At 38.8% G+C, this 26978-nt stretch overlaps 1 protein-coding gene across 1 annotated transcript in view; it reads right to left on the bottom strand.

Annotated features, from left to right (window-relative positions):
- Positions 1–3270: 3270 nt before the first annotated feature.
- The window catches only part of EGLN1 (egl-9 family hypoxia inducible factor 1), a 34558-nt gene continuing 10850 nt past the window's right edge, over positions 3271–26978 (bottom strand). The window contains exons 2-5 of the mRNA XM_054629190.2: positions 11430–11549; positions 9211–9347; positions 7804–7871; positions 3271–5996 (exon numbers count right to left, since the gene is read on the bottom strand). Coding sequence (XP_054485165.1) covers positions 5932–5996; positions 7804–7871; positions 9211–9347; positions 11430–11549 — 390 coding nt within the window. The 3' untranslated portion in view covers positions 3271–5931. The remainder of the gene's footprint in view (positions 5997–7803; positions 7872–9210; positions 9348–11429; positions 11550–26978) is intronic.

The following is a 26978-nucleotide window of genomic DNA, read 5'->3' as shown; positions in this document are numbered from 1 at the left end:
TATAAAAACAGTTCTGAAGTATCTTTTGGCTCTGGTAACTCATGGTACAGCACTCACCAAAATTTTACTTTTCAGATCTAGGGGTGGTGACATTTAGTTTGTTTCTGTAGTGGTTGGTTGATTCATTCCTATCTTACTGCATGAAAAAAATTCTCAGGATTCCAACAGCCATTAATCCAGCCCCAAAATTCTACTTTCCTTGTGATCTTTAGAGCTGTCACCATGACTTCTGCTAGAATGGAATCTTTTTTACTAGATTTATAAAGCCTGCTTACATGCAGTAATGTAAACAAGACACATTTACAACCAAAGTGACTTGCCTTCAGATCGTTTTGAGAGGTTTTTATTCTTGGTTTTTTGGTTGACCCTGCTTTCTTTACGTAGCAAAATACAACTCACAACTGAATATGATATTCAGGCACTAGTTTTTAATTTGTGAGCAGGAGTCAAATCTCTACACTTTAGTTATGATGGCTTCATCTTTTTGCTTTTAAATAAAATAAAACAGAACCACATGAGGCCTTGAAACAAACCCAGGAGAGGAACTGGTTCCATCCTGGCAAACCACACTGACATGGACAGACAAGCCCACAAGGAGCACTGGATATTCAGAATATTCAGAGATGAAATTTTACTTCCCGTCTCCCAAAATTATTTTAAAGAAATAATGGGTTTCAGTTCAGACACTGCCCTGAAGCATGTGCCTTTTATCACAGCTTGCCTGTGTGTGTTCCTGGTAAGCTGTCAGCCCATCTCTGTGTTTTACATCCCTCCCACTCTGATGTGAGGCATGTCCTGCAAACTTTTACCTATATGGAAAGGACAGTACTGGGCTTAGAGGATAAATGAGCCAGTCACCACTTCCAGCATTTATCACCATGTTACAAAAGTAGTTACAACAACTTCTCCAGAAGACCCCATATAAACTACTAACATTAGAAGTTTAATCCCAAGCTACATATTTAATAAGGGGAAAGTCCAACAACTTGCTTCTGGAATACAGACAAGGAAACCAGCTCCTGCTTCAAGTAGTTATGAACATCTCATCTTCAGAGATAAAAATATGCTTGTTTGGAACACACATGCAAGAAGAAAAGGATGGATGGGATGCATCAACTGTCTTTTCTGAGACAAAGATATTGTGCATTCTTTTTCCCCGCACCTCATGTTCCTCCCAAAGCAGACACCTATAGTGTATTTTTAATTGCACTGTCCCATATTCCTCATACCACCCAACATGTTGTATCTTGGTCTCATGTGCCAGTCTCTTCACATCCTACCTTACCATTTCTATTCAACTCATTACTTACTCCCTCTCCTGCTAAAGACTTGAGCCTATCCCCAAGAGGTTGGCAAGTTAAATCTCATCTGTCCTTTCTGCTTTTAGAGCCAACTCATTTGGGAGCTATGAGTTTGAGGTTCTTTTTTCATATTTCAGGAAAGAGATGAATGTTCTGTATATACACTCAACTTCAAAGCCAACAGGAAAAGCCTGATGAAACTCAGTAAGCAGTAGTAAAAGTCAACAGAGCAAATTCTCTGGAACTGGTTTTGGCTGGCAGGAGAGAGGACCTTGAAACATGCTTCTGTCAGCTGCTATCCACCCCTAACAGACAGGGTCAAGCAACTCTGATGCAGCAGATGTTCCAGAGTGAACACAGCTCCTGTACAACCAGACTTCAGTACATGTGCAGTAATTACTTACATACAAGCTTTACATGTGAAAAAAGAAAAAAAAAAAGCTGACAATGGGAGACCCAGAGATCCATACTTTGACCCCCATCCCCTCCCAACAGCAGGTGAGATCCAAATCCAGCTAAGACCCATGAATTTCTTCAAAGTCTTTGCTGCTCAGTACTCATAAATTCCTATTAAGTATTTGCAAGAGCATGCTGCTATCTGCATGCCTGCAGGCAAGGTACAAATGGGAGACTCCTGGAGTTTTGTGACTTTGAGTTTGCTCTCATCACTTGGCCTTCTCCCCTCTTCAAAGCATTCAGCATGCACAGAAATAGCACTTTTCAGCCTGGCCACACTTACCAGTATGATGGAGATGTGATTTTTCCACTCCTGACCTTGAAGTGGTCAGCAAAGCCAGATGTTTTACATATGATACAGGCTGTCAGCTCTCAAATCTGCAAATGTCTTTTCTGAGAAACACTCAAGAGAAACACTTTATTTTCCCTGGTGCAGTGTTTAATTTACTATGCAAAACAACCCCCCTGCATATTGTGCTCAACCATGTGATAATTTAAAAAGCAAAACAAAACCCAAACCAGGTCTACACAGGATGGTTGCAAGAAAGGCTTCTTCCTTGTTCAATGTAAAACTAGGATGGGGAAGAGGTACTTTCAAGAGAACTTGTAAGAAGTTATACAGCATTGAACATGAAAAAGCTTCAATGCACTTTGCCATCAGCTCAATGCTGCTACATTTGTGTTTCAACCTAAGAAAATGCCAAGAACCATCACCTTAGAGCAGAAATGTGCACAACTGGCACCCAAGTGCCATGAAAGGTGCACTAATGCTGGAGACTCATCTGAAGATGCAGGTTACTCTTTCTGAACTAGCTGAAGACAGACAAGCACATGCAGGGGGCTTCACAAAAGCTAGAGTGATGTCAGAAGCCCAGCCAGACAGCTCCTTCCTCCACAACCACACAGCCAACACAAAGCTCATCAAAAGAGGAGGAATAGTGTGTGCTATCTTTTACAGTTCTGCACCTGCAGCCTCTACCATTCTTCTGTCCTCTCTCAAGGGCCTAAAATTCATTGGGAGCCATGTGAAACTGAGGACATCCCATTAAACCTTACACATCCCGTTTGAATGTGACTCATTCTGTACCTCACATACCTGTCAAAAATGGTGAAAAAACTAGAGCTGACTCTACACCATAATCACTCTTCAGAAAGCCTAAAAAGGGTTCTGTTTTTGAGGGAGGAAATCATCAGGAAAATGGTGACCACACCCAGGTAACTGTAGGCAGTCTAAAGAAAAAAAAGTCCCAAATCCTTCTCCAGAGCAGAAACAGCTCTGATTAAAAAAAAAAAAAACAAAAAACCAAACCAAACCAAAACACACCACCAAAAAAAAAAAAAAAACAAGCCACCAAAAACAAAACAACAAAAAAACCCCAATGCAAACAAAAATCCCAACCAAATACCCACAACAAAACAACCAAAATTCCACATACCCCCTTTATCAGGAGGCATTCATAACTTTGTTGCTATAGAGTAGTTTTAAAAGTTAAAAAGATTACAAGTAACCACATAGTTTTCAAGAACCTTTATACATCATCTTTTTAATTAGATTAGCTTTACAAGCAACTTGAGGAGATGTTTCATAATGAACACTGCTTTTGAAATTACACAACTTTATAGGCAACCTGTAAATGAATCCTGAATTTCTTTGCCTGCTATAGATAAAGGTCTCATATTTCACAGCCAGCTAACATCATGAATAAAAATAGCATTATGAAGCTTTATTTTTAACCAGGACTAGACACATACAGATCATAAGACAGTTTAAAAAATAGTTTTAAAACAAGGACCTGCTTGGTGATGCTCAAGACTGAATATTCAACCGACATGAAATGAACAGTTTCTAAAGGACATGGAAGAAATGGCTGACCTGATTTGTTGACCCTGTTGTAATGACTTACATGGAGTGAAAAATTAAGCACTTTTTAAACCTGTCTGGCAAGCACAAACCTACAGTGTGATTAGAATTTGATACGCTGTTTGACTGCAGCGGTTTGAATTACAGAGGGACTGAAATGAGTTTAAAGGCTTATGCTTACATTTCTAAAACAAAACCAAACTTCTGTTAAAGGAGTACTAATGAAGATGAAGTAGAAGAGGTGACTTTTTTGCTTGTTTCACTGGTAGCCTAAAAGCACTGCAGACCAGACAGTAATGAAGATTTGCACTCCTTGGCCAGGTTGGCAGAGGCACTTACAGTAAAGGTATCCTGTCTGTTTCTCTGGGAAGAAAAGAGGAAAGAGGAAGAGAACTGTACAGGGCAAGAACTTACTAAAAAAAGGAAAAGTGAAATCAAAACTAAGCTGGGATTTCTGTTGGTTCTCCTAAATGATATACCAATACTGAATTTTTCTCCCCTTCTGTCAGTTTGTTACTAAACAATTAGCTTTTTCATGTTTTACATGAACAATAGTAATGTTTTTAATAAAAAATTACTGAGCTTTCCATAGAAAGGGTCTTTAATTGAATACAAACTATACAGATGCTAAAATTGTCACAAGTTGTAATATATACAGAAATATTTCTGTACACTCACATTGTTTTGGCTAAGTAAGGAAATAAGGGACAGATAGAAAACTGCAGTGGGTAAGGTGAACAACCCCCAAACTCCTGTAAATATGAAAGCTGTCTTTGATAAGTTTGCTTTTGTTTTCTCAAGCTTTTAAAGCTCAGGAGAAAAAAAAGGAAAGAAGAAGAAGAAGAAAAAAAGTCTGTGTCCAAAACATCCATTTCTTAAAAATAAGAATATCACAGTTTCTGCATATCTCACTTTTATTCTGTGATATCCCATCTTCTGGATAAAACAAAAACAATGTAAAAGAAAGCAAATGTTTTCTTACTAAATATATACCTCACTATTGATCAAAAGGCAGTGCCTTTTTGGGGAAATCCTTCAGCAACAGTGAAAATTTAAAGATGTATTATTGCACAAGGAGCTTACAGAGTGATGCACTTCAGCTTCAGTGTGCTGACCACCTCCTTGATACTATATAATAGATCAAGGTGTCAACTTACAGACTGCATGGGACACCAACATTTGAAAAGGAAGTTTAAAAAAGTGAATTTTAGATATTCTATTAACTTATATACAAAGGAAAGGGGGGTGGCAAGTATCTTTTAGAAAACGGAGAAAGCTCAAAAATTTCTGTCAAGTAAGTAAGGAGGTTCTGGGTACCTCTAATAGCCTAGGAAAGCCCTTGTATATTCTTGTAACTCGATGGTATTTACTAGGTCCCCAAAGCCAATGACAGCAACTGATAGTGTCACGTTCACTTAGTGCCAGTCACTTAAAAAATAAAAAAACAACCAAACATCCCCCCTCCAAAAATAAAAAAAAAAGAAACCAAAGAAAAAAGAAGAGAGACAGAAACTTCCCCTCTGTGGATTCAACATACAAAACCACAAACTGAATGTTACTAATAGCAAGATACTGATTTGCTTTTGTTAATAAGGTTCAAGAGAACACAGTCAAAAAAAAAAAACCAATACAGCAGCAATCTTTAAAAGTTAAGATTAGTGTGAGATATGATATAAAACAATCAGATTTTTAGCTGGTAATTAAAGTGCTCCTTTTCTGAATTAAGTTGTAAAAAAAAATTAAAGTGATTATCAGTTACTGGCAACCCTTACATTAAATTAGGTCTTTCATGGCAGAGGAGAACAGTATGAACAGTTTTACAAAAATAGATCCATGTTATATTGGAGAATACTGTAATTTTTTTCCTTTTTATCAGTTTTTCATTTTTTTTAAGACTCAATTTTGATAAACTGTACCTGGTCATACAAAAATTACCCAAAATTCAAACTTTTACCATATAAAAAAAGGGAGAGATGAAATGGATTCAGCTGGATGACAGGTCTGGCAAAATATAAGGATGGACAAATTCTATGTAGGGCACTTATTTATGTCCAGATGCATATGGTGTTTCTTACTGATTGCTTATCTTCTTCACATAAGCAGTCACAGGCCTGGAGTCACAATCACATAGTACAATGCTTCAGCAGTCAAAGAACCTTCTTTTTGATGCAACATTGAAACACTGTTTGCTTCCGTATTAAGATGTTGGTTTGTTGTTGATTTTCCTTTATCTTGTTATTCACATTCAAAAGTTAATAGATAGCATCAAGATTTATCAGGGCGAACAGCAAGGGGAGTTGCTAAATCAAAGGCTTATAAAACATCTTTCCCAACTGAGTCAGAAGGTTTATTAAGTTCAACCCTCACACCTTTTTCACCTGCAGAAATATGAAAAGGAAAATGGTATTTTTCAGCATTTATCCAAGTACAGTCTAATAGTCTATATCACTTTCCAAAATAAAGTTTTACTATCAAAACACAATATCCCATAAGCAAGAAAAACTCACACATATTCTGCATGGCTTTACTTAGACTGACACTTATCCAAAAAATGAATAGGTTTCTATGTTATGACATTTCATTCTATAATTTCACGTATTATTGTCAATAGAAAATAAATTGCATCTTGCACAATTCTTGCTGCAGATACAGAGCAAAGAACACAATTTCAATTACAACTGGAAACTGAAACACAACCATATGGTAATTTAAACCCATTACAGAGAAGACCAATACTGAAGGAGGAAGAATTTCTTTATAGAAGGGGTGATTAAACATTGGACTGAGCTGCACAGGCAGGCAGTGGAGTCACCATCTCTGGCAGCACCATCTCAGTGCCATTGTCTAGTTCGTAGGGTGGTGTTCAGTCAGAGGTTGGATTTGATGACCTCAGAGGTCCTTTCCAACTTAAGTGGTTCTGTGATTCTGAGAAATTTAAACAACTCAGCCTTCCTTCCTTAAGTGCCTGCAATTTGGGGACCCTGGAAAGGAAGGTGGGGAAGAAGGGGGAGGAGCCCTTCAGGCTTGAAGGAAGGTGGGGAAGAAGCCCTTCAGGCTTGAGCGCCCCCCAACCATTTCTCTGCAGTCCCTTTGAAAGGGCAGCAGCTGAAGCTGTGCAGAGGCTACAAAGCTCTGATCCAGCAAGGCTGACTCCAGGAGTGGCAGAGTTGCACGCTTGTGACATGAAGGCTGGCTAAGAGATAGACAGGCTTCCTGGGGAGGCCAGGCAGGCTGACTGCCTGGGAAGTCACCTGTGCCTTGCCAGGCATGTGCCACCAAGCCCTGGGACAGCCTGCCTGGCTGGAGCTGAGGGGCTCCCTTGGAAAGCCAGGCAGGAGCTGCACTGCTCTTGCCCAAAATGCACGGCCACTGAGAGCACCAAGAGGGACTTGGCTGAACTGTACACAGCTCTGGGGCTGCTTAGGAGCTCCAGACAGCAATAAATGGAAGTCTCAGCTGGAAAGGACTGGCACACGTTTTCAACATCATTGGTTTCAGAGCTTTTGCCAAAGCCATGTTTGTGTGTGTGTGCACTTGCTGTACACCTGATTTTGGGTTACTTTTAAACTATTGTAATAAACACAAAATTGTGATGGCAATTACAAGCATGACAGAAGTCCTAGGCCATTTCTCCTTATAATGCTAATTTGAACAGGAAAATTAGATCAACTTCCTCTTGGGGGAGAAGCCAGAGAAGGAAAACAGATGCTAGATAGGTGAAATTGGAAATGAAGGAAGTAAGTCCATTCTTTAAATACAGATTTTAATTTTATGCTTCTGTTTTTCCAATATAAAAATTCTAGTCAAGTAAAGTTGTATTCACTTATTGAATCCCTATATTCGATCAAATCTATTTCCAGAGCTCTCAGTTCTGCAGTGCCTTAGTCTCTGGTGTATTCATCCTCCACATATATTAGGGAGACAAGAGTAGGGAGAAACTGTATCCCCCATGTAAAAATACTGAGCAGCCTCAGGCCTCAGAGGAAGTATAAGCAGGACAGGCATTGACCTGGATTTCATGAATCACTGTCCAGGAGTTGAATCCCTGGGTCACCTTTCCTGTAAAACCTAACTCAAGTTATGGCACTTTCTCTCTCTTTTTGTGCAGAGGGTGGGCCAATGAGATGAGGCTACATTTAACTACTCTTCCACAAAAAAGTAACCATGATGTTAAGAAGAGCTTACCTGTTAGATATTTCACTTTAGCTCGTGCTCTTTCATCTGCATCAAAATACCACACTGTTATTGCGTACCTAAGGAAAGAGAAGAAAAAAGAACTCCTGAATTATGAAGCAAAATACCAGTGAAACACTTGACATGAAACACAATCTAAATTAGATGATACTTCCACAGTCTGACAGAGCAAAGTTTTCATAAACAAGCAGTGGGTTTGGGGTTTTTTACCTACTAGCAGGTATTATCTGAAAAGTCATTGAAAGGGTGACACTGATACTCTAAGTTTATACTCTTTTTCCCAATGCTATTTATAGTTCTTGTCCAGAATAAAGTCTCTGCCCACATCACCTTGCCCTGTGACCTCATCTTTTTACTAGGTCAAGTTCATCACTGAGTCACACTGCAGTATCATTTTTTTTGGATATTTGCCACAAGGGACAATTAACTACCCCTTCTTACACGGCTCCTCTGGTTTTCCACTGCCCGTAGAGGTTTTAAATACAAAATGCCACCTATTGAGAAAAGACTTTAAGGAGCTTTAGTAAATGGCATTTCACCATGACTCTTCTGGGAGTAGAGAGGGGGAGGGGAAAGCGGTACAGCTTCTGGAAAAGCTGCAAGAGGATATGCTTCAAGTTTCAAGTTACTTCTTGCAAACCCAGCTGTGTTATCTCACAGCTCCAGTCAATGTTCAGTGCTCTGGCCATCCAAACATGTTAAAACATGGGCAACCGGAAGTCTGAATCAAATGATTTACCTATTGAGACTATCTGGAAATGTCACTTATCATGGGGGATGGGGGGAAGTCAGTGTGGGTACCTTTAGCATCAACCACTGCCCAGCACTGAGGGACAAAAGAGAGATCAAGTTCCCCCTGTGCTTCAGATTGGGAACAGCTCCTCTAGTACTCCACAAAAATATTTGTGTATTGATGGTCGTTTCTGTTCCACAACCCTCACCTAATTCCCAAATTAGATATGGTAGCTCAGCTTGAAAATTATTATTTTCTCACAGCTCCCTGCCAACAAGAGGGAACATTAAACTGAAGCACCTAGTCAATCTTCCAGTAACACAGTAGGGTGGTAAGGACAAAGGCAAGTCAGAAGGGTATAAAGCCACTACAGAGAAATAATGAAGATGGCACCCTTTGGCTATGTTGGGGCCTGCTTATGGCTCTGAGTGCTCCCACAGAGTTCTGCCAAGCACATGCTCAGAAACTTCCCACCTACACACTCAGGAGGCTTTCTCCAAAATAAGAGATCAGGCAACACTACAAACTCAGCAACACAGTGGAAGCCTAATCACCCATTAGGAGAAACACTCTCCTTTTTGTCAGGAGCAACAATTCACAGTGTCCCTAATTTCTCACTTCTTGCTAAGAGAGGCACCAGGCAGTAGAGAGTCCATCACTCCTACCTTGTAGCAAATGCTGGCTGTACTTCATGAGGGTTGCGGCGGTCAGACCAGAAGAATAGCAGTCTATCAAATTTGGGTTCAATATCAGCAAATTGGGCTTTACCTTCTGGAAATATCCGAAGGATGCCTCCACTTACCTGCAAATGAAATATTTGCAAACAATGCTTGAGAGCCATGTCTCATTGTATTTAATAATTCTGAATATCACATTTGAAAATATCCCAGACACTTGGAACTGAAACAAAAGCATTTATCATGTGCTATAGAAATTATGAAACTATAGCTTTTCATTTAACAAAATGTTTAACACATTTTTCACTGTGATTTCAGAATGCTACACCCTTTCATGTTTAAGTAAAAGCTGTGAGTTAGATGGGGGGGTTGATGCATTACTATTAGCAAAACAAAAATGGACGAGACTGATATTACAGATAATATTATACAGGTGGCTAAAAACACCCCAATATAGATGGGAGAAACATTTTATTTCACATCTGAGTTTCACCTTTCCCCATTAAAGAGATTATTTCTTTTAACTGCACACAAGTTTATGTGTAATTAAAATAAGGAAAGAGTAGGAAACTTCAAACTAAAGCTTGAATCTGTACTACTCATGGTCAATTTAGATCTCTTTCATGTTTTGAAAACAGTTGAACCTACCTATGTATGCCTAGAAATAAGCACAAGTAGGTGGGGTTAATTATATTTAAGTCACACTAACTTCTTCCTACTGATGGTGTGGATGTTGTTAAATCTAACTATAGATGGCCACCATAGACCCTCATGTCCTAACAGACATAACAATGCAAGTACTAACAAGGCAATTTGATATAAATGATGGGGCATCTGTGATCTAAGTCAGCAAACAAGTGACAATTTAGATCCATTTCTTCTCCTAAAAAAGTTTGAGATTCTTTTTTCAATAAACAATATACTTGGTAGTATATTAATTTGTAATTTGAAATAGACTTTGCAGGAAATAAATGCCTTTATTCATAAATTAAATACCCGGCTCATAAATTTCTCACAATGATTGTGAAAATGCAATTTGCTTGACTCCTATACTCTGGCATGTATTCTTTTATTTTTTTTCCCAAGAGAGAAACCATAAATCAACTAAAAATCCCTAAAGCTGCACTTTAAGATGTTTAGTACAATCAATCCATTTACATGCAAAGATGCTATTATGGCAAAAAAATATTTTCTACCTGTAAGATTCAATCTGACATGTCAAAGAGCACATCAGAAACAGAAAGCTTAAAGTGCATCCATCTGACTCAGCTTTCTGATCTATCAGTTTTATGCAATTAGGTTATTAGGGAAAAAAGAAAAATAACAACTCTCATCTGCAATTTGTGTTATCCATATCTGGTGCATGCTATGCACAGAATCTGACTACTCCCATTTACTCTTCCACATGCTACTCTCTTAGCACAATGAGGCATCAGTAATTTTATCCTGGTTTTTTCCCCATATACTATAAGAATAAACTTGTCCATCATTAATGGCAGAGAAACCAAAGAATTAGCAAAGCTGTCTTTGCATTACTCTTTCATGATCTTAATGCCATTTAGCTACATCTGTTCTTCAAATCTACCTAGTCCCGTCAAATCACTAGGAAAATCCTTATTAAAAATTCACTTTACTAGTAGCCACTAGTAGTAAATTTTTAGACTACTTGAACTGTGGTATAAATCTGTTCTACACCCTGTACCTACAGCGATACAAGACTTGTGCTGCTTTGAACTATACTGATGTAGCAATGACTGTAACACTTGGCTTATTTGAAAATGCTCCCAAGCTATAGCATCTTTCTTTTTAGAACCATACTCAAATAAGCAATCGACTTCCACAAAAAGCAAACTCAAGATTCAACAGGAATATACGTAAAATTTAAAATAAGAATGTATGAAATTGCCTTTAATTTCTCTTTGTGTATAGGGAGGTATTTACCACTTTCCTCCATTCTTACTGTCAAGAAGATCCTGCTGACATCATGCAAAACCTTGAAAATAAATGCTTCATCTCTATCTGCTCTCACTAACAACAGAATTAGGGAGGCAAAGGACAACCACAGTTAACAAAACGTAAAACCACAACTAAGGCACAGAAATATGGACATGAACAAAAACCTCAAGCAAAGGTGCAGTAACAAGTATATTTATATGCATACATATATATGGAGGTAAAAAACATTTTAGAAAGAAATTACTGCATACCTTGGCATCCCAGTCCTTATTAAGATAGTATATACATGTAACACATCTTCCATCTCCATTTGGATTATCAACGTGGAGCACATAACCTGTTCCATTGCCTGGATAACAAGCCACCATAGCCTGGAGTCAAAGAATAAAATACAAGAATTACTTTTATCTCTGTGTGTGGGAAAAGTCTACATTTTATCTACATTAATAAGTACATTCTTAAGTAATTAATACATAAGCAATAGAAAAATTAAACCAGAAATAACGGTCAAAGAAATTTTTAGAATTTTTAGCTGTGCTTTCTTTCTAGTTAAAAACTGGTTTAGAACTCAAACAGAAGTTGACAACAAAGGCATGACAGACACTGAGAGGAACACTTAATTAAGGCATGGAAGGTGGGGCTACTCTCATGTTGTGACTAATCACTCAGACTTCCCTCCCCTGAATGACATGGAAGAGAGGAAGAATGTATTGTGTGTAATTTAATAGCTTCTCCTTGTGATAAGAAATCTTCCAGGCTCAAGTTCAGACAGCTATCTTTTCATTTTTTTTTTCCCCCTGTGTTTCCAATGCAAAGAATTCCTTCTCAAAAAATGCTGTCAAACATCTATTTTTAGGAGACTTTTAGACAAAACCAGTAGCCCATGTTACTCGATCACTGCAAGAGCATTCTTGGGCTTGTGTTTTGTCCTGTACATAGGAGGTCTTTGAACCTTTGTTGAAACAAACCTACACGTACAACAAAAACATCCTTTTTAGACAAGAAGTGAGAAATGGAAAACAGACACGGAGCAGCAATCTGCAATAACCTTCTGACATCAAACGACTCCCAGGACAGCAGTGTATTAAACTTCCCATGCTGCACTTTGCTCACTGACTTGAAAGCCCCCTGGAAGGCGATTTCTGAGTCTTCAGACACACGGATGTGCGTGTGAAACAAAGTGGCCCTTGCTCCCAGATGGCCTGATTAGCTTGATTAGCTATCAGAGCACGTGGCTGGTTCGTTGCACAGCACATCTCTGTATCTTTATGCCTTTGCTAGAAATAATAATTATTTCACTTTTTTGAAAGAGATCAGAACAAAGTTTTCCAAGTCAAGTCACCCACTGTCACGACAGTACTCACAGTGACAATATCCTACCTGCAAGAAATCGCAGCATGAATTAAAAAATTAAAAAAAAAACCAAACCCAACCAAAAGGTGAGTTTCTACCAACAAACCAACATACTGCTAATCTCAATGACTGTCTGCTGTATGAAAAAAAGTAGAAAAAACTTATATAAACAAGCATTCCTGTCTAGATTTAGCCTGGTTAAGTTAGAACTCTAAGTCAGAGCTCTGCACTGCAAACTCTTTCACCTCTAATGTAATACATAAAAAATATTTTCCCAATAAAGTGATTTTTTTGCTTTATACTGGTAATTTTAATTTCCTCCCCCTCCTTTTAAATGCTACAAATAAAGCTTTCCACGGTTTGTATTACTTGCAAGTGTTGAGGAATACATTCAGTGCAGGTAACTGGATAAACTGTGCTTTGTGCAAACTGAGAAACAGTTTAAAGTACTTGCAGTTCAATCCATAAAATATTTGCATATCACATGTCAGCAGAATGGATTTTGCTATAGCAGCAGTCTTTTAAAAATCTTTATTTCCATATATACTCTACTAATGAAAACAACAATTTTTAGTAGCTATATATAGGCAGAAATCAGAACACAGTACTTGCCAAGTTGTAAGCCTGTGATTTTAAAGAATCCTAAAAATAAAGCCAAACTTCATTCACATCATTTGGAAGTGATTACACTGCATGAAAAGTACTTAGAAATAAAAAATCCTAATATATTTCTTATTTTCATTAGGCACTTCAGCTTCCTAGCCTCTTTACTGTAATCATAATGCCTTTATGATTACTGGCCTCATGTTATGAAAATGTTACACATATCAAGAATGTGATCTAATATTTGGCAAAGTCCTGACTTATCAGTTTTGCTTCAGGAAGATAAACCCACAGAAATCAAAACAGTGAGTTAAAGATACCAAATAATGTAATAGGGTTCTGTAATTTCCTTTCTTAGGAAAAAAAAAAAAAAAGAAGAAAACAAAAGCAAAGCTGGGCTGGAAGAGGAAGATATTTGGTTTTCACTGAAAGCCAACACTGTTGATAAAAAAGTCCCATGTACCACATAAACCGTACCAAGCTCTCATAGAGCATGAACAGTGCTGAAAGCAGATCCACGTCCAACTCTGGAACAGTATTCCTAACAGCAGGAAAGTTTTAATTTAAGGAGCTTTGCTGAGACATATCATGCAAATTAAATCCTGACACTATCTGTTGTTCACTATCTGTGTGAAAACAGCTACTAAAAATCACTAAGAATGAGGTGAACTTTGAGATCAAGCAGCTGGAGCAATGTAAATTCTCACTTTGATAATGGGGAGTTAGATTCCAAGGCAGCAAAGCAATATTTCCCACCGCACTGCTGAAGAAAAAGAGGACAAACAACACTTTTTGGAATGTCTGAGGAAACACCAGTTGTCACCAATTTCACATAAAGAGCAGCCATATTCATTTCATACAACCATTTGAGTCTAAAAATTTTTCAGTCTTTAAAAAGACCTCTTGTTTTTCACTTCAGAGTCTCAAACACCTCCTATCATCAACGCCAAGTGACAAGAAACAGTTTTGCTGCGATAACTTATCTAATATGTATTTGTTATAACACTGAGAATGAGTCAGCCCTCAGCAGCAAATTGGAAAGCAAATAAATTTGCAACTCAGCTGCTGTAGCATAATATACATTGCCCCTGCTGTGTCCTCAGTTAACCCATGATAAGGAAAGGTACAAAATATAACAATTTATCAGGCATGGGACGTATATTGCTTTGTGCAACATTATGAAGTGAGTTCATGCCAAACTGTCATGTAGTGCAAAATTATCCACGTGGACAGGACAAAGAAGTGATCCACATAAATAGCAAAGCCTTTGTTGCTTGTTTTAACATTTTACAGTATAAATAAGAAAGCAAAGACATGTATATCACGAACTGAGAAAAATTTGTGTCTGTGGCAATTTTTTTTTCCTAAACACTGTTAGTGGCAGTCAGTACAGCCAGGCATTTGAGACCTGAAAGTCCAAGATTCCCTAACATTTTGGGCTATGCACAATAAAGTTCCTAGCTTTCCAAAACAAAGAGACACCCAGTTGGGTGGCTCATCAGCTGTTCCATAGAAGCAATCAGTTAATTCAACTCAAGGTATTACTTGCATTTTCTTAACAGAAAAGGAGCCTCCTCTTTTGTCCTTTTTGGGCATTACTATTCTTAAGCATTCAGTAAACTTACTTTCTGCAAAAAAATGTACTTAAGTCACACTGGATTTGTTCACTCACAGGATTCATGTGCCAACACTTTTAATATTAACCTTCTTTAACCCAAGAGCATTCCGTTTTAGGCTGAGCACTCGTGTCTAGCACATGAGCGCTGTCCTAAGATACCCCCTGGAATTCATGAGTAATCAAGAAAGCATGAAGGTGCCCTCCCCACACTGCTATCTGCCCAACTTATGTCTATCAAGTCTGAAGTACTCACATGCTAAAGGTCCTACTGATTCCTATTCGTATACAGATGTTCTGTGTGCAAATGTTCTAAGTCCGGAAAATAAGGCCATCAGCTCAAAAAGCAACATTAAGTTGTTAACAGAAGAACTAATTGAAACCACAGATTTTCTGCTAAGAATAGGCATCCTTAGTGTGTCAGGCATTATTCTAATTAACAATAAAATGCACAAAGGTAGCATCAGAGGGAATAAACCATAGTCCATATAGTTTTTTTACTATGCAAAGACATCAGCTAAGACAGCCCTGGGAGGCACAGCATAACAGTGCAGCTGAAAACAGTGTTTTGTTTGGGACTAATCTCAGCCTCCTTTGACACAAATGTATGACAGCCTCTCCCATCTATAAAGAAGGAAGACTTGAAGGTAAACAAACTGAAGCTTTATCTTCTATCCTCTCCATTCCTCTCACTGCTGGATGCCTGAAAGCTTAGGTATCGCTCCTTAAAAAAAAAGGAAACATCAAAGCCAACTCTTAGGAAAGAGAGGAGAATATCAGTAACATGAGAACACAAAATTCTCTAAGGGGGGAAAACCCCCAAAACCACAAACATGTAATGGAGAGGATGTGTGTTCTAATAATTTATTAAAGAGATTAATATTTAAACTTTATTGTTAATCTCAGATTAAAGCTGCATCAGTCAAGGAGATGTCACTTTTGCTGTTCGCTGAAGGAACTGCAAATCTCAGTGAGCCAAACAAGATGTCTAAATGCAAGACCGATGACTTCCTACCAAAATTTATCAGATGTGCTTACAAAGACTTCACTGGAAATCCTTGGCATTGGACATATGACACATTATTCAAAGAAAAAAACTTCACACACCACTACAATGAAGAACCAAAGAAAAACAAAATTAAATTTAAAAATGCCCCAACCCTGTTTGGCTTGTGATGTATTTCTATTTCAAAAATTTATTCATCCCTGACAAACAAGAGCTGTGAGGAAATATATTTCATTTTAAGCACGCATCAGGCTATGATTTTTCACAAGTTGAACAAAGTAACAGTCAAATCAAAAGAACAAAAGACTGGTTTAGTATCACTTTCTGTGAGGAGGATCAAGATTACTGACTTACATATGCTAACATGGTACAACTTGGCTTGGATTCGTAAGTGTCCTGGTTTAGGGCAAATTTAGGAGAGAAATCCTTCACAAGCATAGACAAAAACTTGCAACTAGAAAGAAAATGTCAACAGGGAGAAATTCCTGTCAGCCTTACCCAAAATAGAGCAATCTAAAAAAAGGTAAAATAAACCTGAGATACAGCTAATCTAAATATTTCTATACTAACTTCCATCCGAGTAAAATTTCCTGCTGTTATCCTCCATGGTTTAGTAAGCAATGCTAGAGAATCAAGTTTTCACACATGTTAACAATGTGAAACTAGAAAACCTGGAGAAAAATATCAGGCCCTGCAAAGATTTTTTTATTAAAAATTCATGCCTTGCAGTCATCATCAACTGCAGAATATGCAAGGAAAAAGTAAACTGCTACTTAGCAGCTTAAAAATTAATCAAGGCATTACACATCCTCAAGAGAAGAGAGGAAACTCTAAGTTAGAAACTAAAATAAAGAAAAAAATTGACATGTTGCAGCAGCTTTGAATCACTGATCTTTAAGCCCTTTCTCCTAATATTAAATTACCACTACAGCTATTCAATTTGTCAATTAGCAAAGGAGTTAGGAATCATTATTTTCTTCTGCATTTTTCTCTGCAGATATGGTAAACACCCAGCTGCAGAGTGAAGGCAAGAAAAACCCAAATACCGAAACAGAAACCAACAACCACCCAAACTAATAAACCCTGACTGCAGCATACACCTGCTATTTGTGCCACCTTCTTGTAAGAACAGAGTAATCTGCTCTTTCAGGAAAAAACCCAAGCAACTGAAGGCAAGGATGACAAGCACAGGTCACCCTCTCTTGTATCCTGCCAAGTTTTAACAGCAAAGTTGGAAAGCTTGGCAAAGTGAAGGCAAACTGAACTCAGAACAGAGATGAAAAATGAACTCAGACAGGAAGGGAGAGAGGAAAAACTGAGAGTTGACATAGCTGCTTACACTATTAATAGAATCAGCACACAGCTATGTACATGGATTACATCTTCCATGACCTTCTAGGGAGTTCAGTAACCTGACCTACCCCCCCTCCTTCCCAGGCTTTTCAATGCAATGGCCAACACAAGATTTCTACTTGCTTTGGATAGAACCACATTTCATAAGCATACACAAGCAACATAACATACCATACCATACCATCAAAAGTTCGGCACAACATATTAATACCTTTATACATTTCTTATTTCTAACTTGCCAATCAGATGCTGATTTCTCAGCCCAAATTTCAGAAAAAGCCTTGCCAACCAGCAGTTAATTCCTCTTCAAGTCATGGCCTTATTCCTGTCTTCATTCTTTTGTGACATTTACCTGCTCACGACATTCACTTCAAACATCCTAATAAAGTGACACAAGCCAGAAGGCAGCAGTTTCCATGCTGGTTCAGTGGCCACATTCAGCTGAGCTCTCTAGGGCCAGCAGAGCCACATGAAGTTTGGATCCAAACGGCTTGAATGTAACCATGGTGCCACGGAGAAAAAAACAGCTCGAGTATTTTTCCCTGTAGCAACAACTAGTTTGGTACTCTCCCTTTACCATTATATTCTAATTGTGCTCAACAGCAGGACCACACAAAGTTCATTTTCAAGTATCATTCCTTTAATCCACGCATGCCCATAGACTCCAAGAAATGCTCTTCAGCTCTTGAATTGCTGAAGAAACGTGCATACAAGTCTAGATGATTCATCAGTTCTTACACATGGCACAGGAAAAAACACAGAACTGCAGCAGCTTAAATCTGATATTCAGGAAATGACTGTGCACATGGGATGTACTTAGGCTTTGATGAATACATCTAACAAATAAGAAATAGGATAGAGAAGCTTTTATGAAACTATCAAGCAAGAAGCACTAGCCAGGGAGAAATGGTATTGATTCTCAACATGGGGACAGCAGAAGGCATGTTCCTTGCATGGAGGCTTTGACTGAGCCCTGAGGAGAGCGTGGCAATTGGGGAAGCACATCTCCAAAGGTGAGCCCATGAGCAACTGAAACCAGTGCTAAAGACAGACATAACAGGAAGATCTAAAACACTTCCCAGCTGAAGTTCTGCAGCTCTCACTGCTACTAAACTGAGATAAAAGTGCATGAACATTAATGAGCTTTTCTGCTCTCCTATACCTCAGTTTGTAAAGCTGCAAGTCTCAAATCTCCAAAGGCAAAGAGAGGGCTGAGTCAGCTAACAAACAGCAAGGAAAAAGAAAGATTGTATCTTCTGTAACACAACACAGTGGCATTTTCCAGGCTGCTAGCCAGGTTAGGTGGGACGTGCCTATTCTCAAAATTGTGCCAGTTTAACAAAAAGGTGCTGTTTTAAAATTGAGTCAGTGAAGGCACTGCAAATACACCTGCAGTACTTCAATCTTATGAAGCCCTAGTTTCCATTAACTTAATCTAACTGCTTATCAGGAAAATAAAATGGAGTTCAAATCTAAAGATGTACACAGAGAGCTGTGCACTGACTTAAATAGAGTAATAATTAAAAAACCCAAAAGTTTCTCTAACATATCTCTAAATACAGACAATGTCATGAAGTCTAAACCACCTACATTCCCTAAAAAAAAAAAAAAAAAAAAGAATCATTTATATAAGCACATCCAAGATATGTCAGAGCTTCAAAGCAGTAATAGCTTCCTCCTCTAAGGTTCAATATAACACAATCTGATAGTTTTGATATCAAAGTCTACTGCAAACTTAAAAAAAAATGCCAACACAGAACACACAAACAAAAAAATCCCCCAGATATACTTAATTGAAGCTTCCCAAAGAAAGCAGATGAAAAGCACCGTCACCAGAGGCAGAAAGTTCTTTCTTAAAAGCTGAGGCGCAAACACAACACTTGGCTTTGCAGCTAGGAAGGGTCTAAAGCATACTTGATTTGTGTCGGTCTAAATCTGCCTAGAGTATGATTAAATAAGTTGACCAATACATTTCAGATTCAAACCACTGTTGAATAATATTAAATATGTTTGTAGAATTGGCAAGCCTCCACAGCTAATTCCCCGTTCTTTTCAAGAGAAGCAGACTCATGACTCACTGTTTTGGCGCTGTATAAAAATTTGACAGAGAAGTAAGTCAGTCAACACAGATTCTAAGAGTCTGTTTTTAATTTAACACCATAATTGCTTTGAAATGAATAAAACCATTTAGAAAATAAGTACTTTGAAACTTTTTTGCCCAACATGGGGCAGAGCTTTCTGCTCTCACATAAGACTATTCAACTTCCTAGTTTCATCACTACCCATTCAAAAAGGGCACACAGCAACATCTTTAGGAACTAAAAATAACATAACACTAAAGCAAATTACAACAGTGCACTAAAACAGTAAGAAGTTAAGTCTCATTCAGCTACATCACTTAAAATATATTCTGACAGCACTTTGTGCACACCAGATTTCCAGAGCCAACCAAGTGACATCAGCAGGCACACTGATGCACAGCACGCAAAAAAGCATGGTTACCTATTTTTAGATTATTACGTATTATCAGTGAATTTTTTCAGTTGTGTGAGATCTACTGGGTAAACAACAACTGGACTCAACCTTAAGGGGTCTTTTTCATCTTAATGATACTGTGACACACTACCTTAAAACTAAAGCGCACACATTAGCCTAAACACCAAGCCTGGGGACTTCTTAGCACCAGGAGAGGCTGGGAAAGAAGAAACACTAAGGATTAAGAGTGGGCAAGAGGTGGCTGCTTTTTGTTTTTCTTTTTGATCCAAACATTACTGTATTATCTGTGGAAGTAAATGGCTGAGAAATTTGCCATTTAAAGGACGTCATTCATCTCTGCCTTTCTCTCTTCAAAACTATACATACTGAGAAGCCTAGAATTTCTTTCCCCTAGAAGATAAACCATACACAATCATTTTGCCCACTGCTAGGAGGGAGATTCATTTCTTACTTAAAACTGCAATTTTGTTTCTGTTTTAGGGAATAAAATAGCCACATAAGTGAAATTTAGCTTGTAGGAAAAGTATCTTTATATAAATTTGAATGTTGCACAACTGCATGGGAACAGGATTGTGTGTTTAGTACTAAGCTTAGCCAGATACTTGGAAATATTTGTGCACTGCAAGTTCCTTAAGTTTAGCTAATGTTAATGTAGTTGCAGTAAAATGTCCAAATGTAGGCCTCAGGTACCTCTGGATTTTAACCACAGAAAGATTTACTGTCATAAACAGCATGCCGAGGAGAATGATTTTAAAGCAGGTTTTAAGGCTATTTTCAAGGGGATACACATGAATCAGCATGCCCAAACCTCACATTAAATGCTATAGCATTGACTCTTTAATATTAGAGTCCAGATAATCCTTTGAAATTATTTATATATTACAGAAAAAGAAGTAACTATGCACTGAAATGCTATTAGACATTTATTTATGGACAGATTTAATTTATATTAGTACTGCACAGAAGTCTGACTAAGGTTTAAAGCCAAACAGCAACAAGCAGCCTGTAATATGCTTTCAAGCCACCTACAATTTAAATGCAAGAAACGCTGACTCTGCCCATGCTACGTTTTATGGGTTTCACACATAAACTGTCTCCATCCAAACTTTTCTTTACAATTCCACCACAGTCCAGTAATAGGGCCTCTTTCCCAGCTGGCATAAACAACACTTAGGGGTTTTGTTGTTTTAACCAGATCACCCAATGTATCCAGTTCAAATGCACGCAGGCATTAAACAAATCTACTGGTATTCCAGCTGTCTCAGCTCCCACCAGTCCTTGGGCAAAGCCTTGAGGAACAGCTGAGGCCACGCAGCACTACAGGCTGAACATAAACACCAGGAGCAGGACTGCTGATGTTGGCATGCCAAGGTGGAACAGTGACTCCCAAACCCAGTCCTTCTGTGTATGTCCCAGCAGAGCCAGCCGTGTCATTCCAGGTTATGGAGGCAGTCTGCTGCAAACAGGGAGGCTGCACTGGCTCAGTGCAAGGAGAGCAGCTCAGGAATGCTATCTATTTGCTCTAAGAGCATGAGGCCTTGTGAGCATGGGAAAGATCTGAACGTACCCAACACTGACTCCAGGGAGGAAAAAACACCTGAGAAAACTGTCTGTGCTTGTCTGGCTGATACAAAAGCCCCACTGTCTTCTGCAATGCCAATTCAACTGACCATACAGTGAATTTATGTTCATGACAGCAACAAGATCATCTCTAGGTTAGGACCTCCTGCAGAGCTCCTTGGTGCTGCTTCAACAGGTTTTTTTCCCAGTTTCCCCATCAATCATAACCACTGGCCCAGGAGACCAATGTGATGGAAAAACACATCACTCTCATGCCTTGGAAAAAATAGAACATGCTGCATTATCAACAATAAATTGGTTAAAACGGACCCATCTGGTTTGTTCCAAGTCTGTTTATACTTGGCATTAGAAAGCTGCTATGAAGAAAACCAATCCAATAAAAAAATCTTTTCACCTTTGCCACTATTGCAGCAACAAAAATATTATTTATTAGTATATATATAAAATTATTCACCCTTCCTAAAAGGCAAGGCTTCTCCATAGATTAGTCCTTTCCTGTGAACAACAACTAAAAAGCCTGTTTATGTTAAGTGACAAGGCTTCTGTCAATCAAATTGGTTATGACTGTCTGTAACTCAACAAGTATTGTGGTTAGAAGTCACATGCTAACCTCAAACTCCACATTTGCCACTCTAAAAATCAGAAAGTGACAGAATCCAAGCTCCACACAAAGTGGTGATGTAAGCAAAAAGCCATAGTGTACAAAATCTGACAGGAACAAGAAAGCTTTGAAAGAAAAAGAACAACTTGTCACGGAGACTTCCCCCCCGCCCCCCCACCAAGGCATTCAGAAGAACACAGAACCAGGACCTCTCCCCTCAAATGCTCACAAAGAAAGTCAAAATTCTCAACATCAGCTGTTAGCATGCAGCCAGCACTTAGACACTCTTAAACCTTCTTAAAAACACTGTATTTAGTAAGAAAGAGAAATACACTATTCCACATCCCATCTAGAAATAACAGATTTCAAGACAGGATATGCACACCTCCTTTTTTTGTGTTTCTGCAGAAAGGTTTATCTGTATGTCCTTTAAAATCCAATCAGCAGAAACTTTCCTGGTAAACCAAAGGACAGCTAGGGCTTTGCAATCTACAGTACTCACTGGAGAGAGATTGTGGGGATTAGCAATAGTAGCCTAGATCAGAGGTGTCACGTCAGAACAAGAGGACTGTTCCACAGCACATATTTATGCAACCTACACGCAAGATCTGCAGAGCTTAAGTAAAGCCTGTTGCCAGCTTAATGTTGTGCCAATTAAAGAAGAAAAAAAAAAAGAGGCAAGAGCATAATGGATGACAAAGTGTTTGCCTCAGTCTGCAAATGACCCAAAACAACTCATACCCGAGGTATGAACTCATCATCAACTCAGGCAACAGCAGTGGAAATTACTGATGGGCAGACAACATACAGTGACATGAAAGGAAGATGAAGGAAGCAGATACCAGAAGGACATCGTCAAAAGTCTGCATTATTGAAAGGGAGAAAGTAACACCAAGTACCACAAGAACTAAGGGAGGAACAGAAAAGCAGCCAATTCTAAAAATCTTAGATTCCAGATTTCTACACAGTCAACTTCCCCTTCAAGTCAGCAAGCAATCACTTCAGATTTCAGGATTGGCAGAAACAGTCTTTCAGGCAAAGACTGTATTTTGAAAGAAATTTTACGCATAATTGTTGAAAATAAATAACACATGTCCTAAATTTGTATCTAGTATTGCACACTAACACTGGGTAGCAGTTTCTAAATAGGAGACTGCACTTCAAGAAATTATCTGTGGGCAGCCAACTGATTTACTAATTTCTACAATGGGTAGTAAAGGGCCCTCTACCTTTATACCTAAGACACTACAGATGCCCAAACTTTTTTTGTATTCTCTCAAAGTTACACTTGTCTGAAGATGGGCAATCAAGAGGAAAGCTGATTGTGAAGACAGAGAAAGGCTGTAGGGGAGAAGAGGGAGGAAGGGGAGGAGTCGGCAAGGACCTGCGGACAGTGGATGCACTTGCCAACCTGTGCTGCAGTAACAAGGGGAGCAAGCCCCACAGCACGGGTTTTAATTGCGATTACCCTGCTACTAACCCCGCGAAATCAAGCTGCAAGCACCAAGGAATGAGATACCTCAGCAGGCCTCAGCTGTAATTGTTTTTGGGTGTCTTCCAGCCCCCTAATGAACCACACCACAAAACATCTTGGACGTTGAAGGTTACTCTCAGCACAGAGATTTGCAACCAAAGATAAGAGAAAAGCTGCTGCTCCATGCACAGCACTGTGCTCACATCCACCCACTGTGTGCAGAAGGCTGCTCACAGCATCTGTACTCCAGGTAAAATGTTTGCATGGAGTGGCCTCACAAAAAGCTACTTACCTCTCTGAATGCCTGCTCTGCCCTCAAGCCTATTGATCAATTTATCCCCCCACTTGGAGCACACAAAAATCAGTAAAAAGATCGATATATTTTATTTCCAGGATCAATATAAGCAATGTGATATAGCTACCATGAAGACAACTGAGAGTTACTCCAGAAAACAAGAATTTACTTCCTCTGTAAAGACAACCCTTAATTAAGGGCTCCCAAACCAAGATAACCATTCCTTAAAAACGAAGGCTAGATGATGGGAAAAAAAGTGTACCGATTTTTCAAAGGAAAAAAAAATTCTCAAAGGGACTCCCTCTTCCTATCACTGGCAAATTCTGTTCCCTACTGAGCCCCTGAAGAATTCCATCACTCTCTCCAGAAAGCTGCTCCCAAAGGGAAGGGGTGGGGGGGTGGGGAGGAAGGCGGGGGGGGGGGGGGGTGCATTGGAATTTCTGCTCTTCAAAGGCAAGTTTTCTCTGGGGTTTTAATATGGAGCTATTCTAAGTTGAATTGCAGAACTCTAAGTCTCAATGGTGAGGAAGCATCATTTATTACTAGCTTTGTCTTTCAGTGGGTGTGTTCCTTCAAAGTAGCAGGATGTGAGTGTAGAAAGAGTAAAAGACACAGTAAAAACCAGAAATCTGCAAAATTCAAGTTGCTATATGAGACAATTAAACTGAAAATAAAGCTAGTTGATAGTATCTTCATCTACATTTCATGTCCTGCAGTGGAATATTATTTTCCATGTTTACAAGGTTCTTTATAAAGCTATAGGACTAAACAGGTAAAAATAATGTATGTTTATCTTATTACCTCTTACAATATAATTTTGGCATAGCCTTGGCTCATGAGTGAGACAACTCCCATTTTCTATTTTCACTAAGGAAAATGACAAAGTCAGGACTCCAGTATAGGAACTCCTGTGTTGTTCTTGAGTCTGTGCCAGGTGTTAGGAGGCCTTCAAGAGTCATTACATGTCATTTTGTCCAAGCTATAGCAGAGACTTAAAGCAAATTTACTCAACCCATTAATTTTAATGCAAACATTGAACATTTTTAAATATAAAGCACTTGAACCATGGATGTTACTTCCAAGGCATTTTGTAATAATGGAACAGGAAAAGTAAGACCAATAAAATAGTAAATTCCAGTTGTAACTTCACTACCGCAAACTAGCCTCCTTTTAGTGAATAATGGGGTGTTACCAGAAGGATTCCCAGAGGACCTGTACTATTTCTATATGACCTGGGAAACAAGGGTGAAGGAGCAGAAGGATGGTGTTTACCTGTAATACCTAAATATACTGCAGTCCCTCCCAGCCCTGGCTGCAGAAAGGCACATGGAGGGGTCTAAAATGATACCAACTGCCTAAACAACAAAATGGGAGGTAAAATTCAGGAAAGATTCAGGAAAGCAAATGCAAAGAAATACTCCTTGGGGGAAAAAAACCCCTCAAACTTTCTTATACAGTGGTGTCTTCTAAACTGGATACCATCACTTCAGAAAAAAGAATTCAGTAAATATAGGCTGTTCTCCCAAGAACTTCATGTCAGCACAGCGGAGGAAGCAACTTAAGTATCATAAATCACTAAACAAGGAAAGGCAACACAGAATACATCACCCTGCCAGCATACAAAATCAGGATGTAGTTGTACATTAAATACTGTGCTTCTGCTTGCCTTACCTTGATCAGCATAACCAGAAAAGCTGCACAGAAGTGCAGCAGGAATAACTAGAATCATGAAACAGTACCAACTGGATAAATACAAAAAAGACTACAATTCTTCCATTTAGGAGGGAAAGCGTGTCAGCTGAAAAAAATGCATGCAAGCAAATGCCAGACTTTTTTTAAGAATATGACAAGTAAAACTTGTCATATTCTTAGTGAAATATACTGTGAGTATATTTCACTAAGAATAGTGAAGTGAGTTTTCACAATACAGTCTAGGAGACACTGAAATCACCGTCAGTGGGTTTTAAACAAAAGGAAGTTCCTTTTCCATCTAATCAAACTGCAGGACTCGCTGTTACAGGATGTTGCAGAGGCCAAAAGTACAAATGGCTTTTAAAACAAGATTACAAAAATTAATGGCAAATGTGTCCATCCATCTGCACGTATTACAGGCAGTGGCCTAGATACAACCTCTGTCTCAGAGCTCCTTGATTGCCAGAGGTAAGTGGTATATGAGAACATAATTTTATATATACTTTGAAGCTTTATATACAGAAGAATTATTGATTATTTACAACTACATAATAGTATAAACTAGATGGCAAATACTTGTGTGAAACAGACATTTGATAAGGGAGAACTCCCACTGAGCAAACACAAGAAGGCAGCCTGCTAGAACCTAAATCAAATTAGCCAGAATGCAAAAGTCTAAGTTTTGAGCAGGGTGGGTCTTCAGCATCTGAATGATAAGAACAAATGGCTTTAAATTTCAGGGGTTTTTTATAGTAAGACTGGGTAGTCCTCAAAAACACTTAGCTTTAACCTACAATTCATGACCTAGCATCTAGTTCATACAGAAGGTCACTTCAGATGAACACAACTCCATCTGGCTTCAATTTACCACTAGATAGGTGGTAGGGATGGCCAAGCTGACACTCCCGAGAGGCACATGGCTCTTATCTCTCTAACGCAGTCCTTGCGGAGGACAGGCCATTGACAGGGTGCCTGCAGCTGCTGTACCTGGCAGAGAGCAGCAACTGAGGCAAGCCTCGGCCTCTGCACCCTGCTGGGGCAGCCAGCCTCTCTCAGCACCTGCTCCTGCTCCCTCCCCTCTACCCCAACAGGACAGGAATGCACCACTGCACAACAAGTCCCCAGGGAAGCACAGGAGGGATGGAAGCGGGCAGGAGCAGCAAGTTTGTGTGGGGAACACAGATGAAAGAAAATAACTAGAAAGTAGATGGAAGAGGTAAGGATCGTAACTTGAGAGCTGCAGGTTTTCTATTTATTCAACAGCCTGGCAAAATACATAAACCTGACTCTTACCAGTTTAAATGTTCCCTCCCCACGCTTCTCTTTTTTAGTATGGAGTGGGTGGAATTTTTCATAAGTAAAATAAAACTGAAATGTACCAAAAATAATATTTGGCCAGATGTTTGTTACAAATAAAAAAAGTAAAAATATGTGAAATATTAAAAGTAAAAGCACTTTCTGGTAGTTTGTGGCTTTCAAAGAGTATATTTCATTTTTCTGTCTGTCTTGCAAGAAAAGGATAACTATGCATGCTGCACTATGCTCTCTCAGTACAGAAGAGGATTCAAGATCATATATAACTTTAAAATAGCTTAGGAGAGAAAGTATGAATCCCCTACAGGTAATTGACTTTCATTTCTTAAACATTTGCTTAAATCAGTCTCGTGGAGTGTACACATGCTTTGTATTAGCAAGCTTTGCTAGGAAAGGACTGTGCTATGAGCACGTGCA

Source organism: Agelaius phoeniceus, chromosome 3 (assembly GCF_051311805.1).
Source record: "Agelaius phoeniceus isolate bAgePho1 chromosome 3, bAgePho1.hap1, whole genome shotgun sequence".
NCBI lineage: Eukaryota > Metazoa > Chordata > Aves > Passeriformes > Icteridae > Agelaius > Agelaius phoeniceus.
This window is presented reverse-complemented; position numbering and strand designations above follow the sequence as displayed.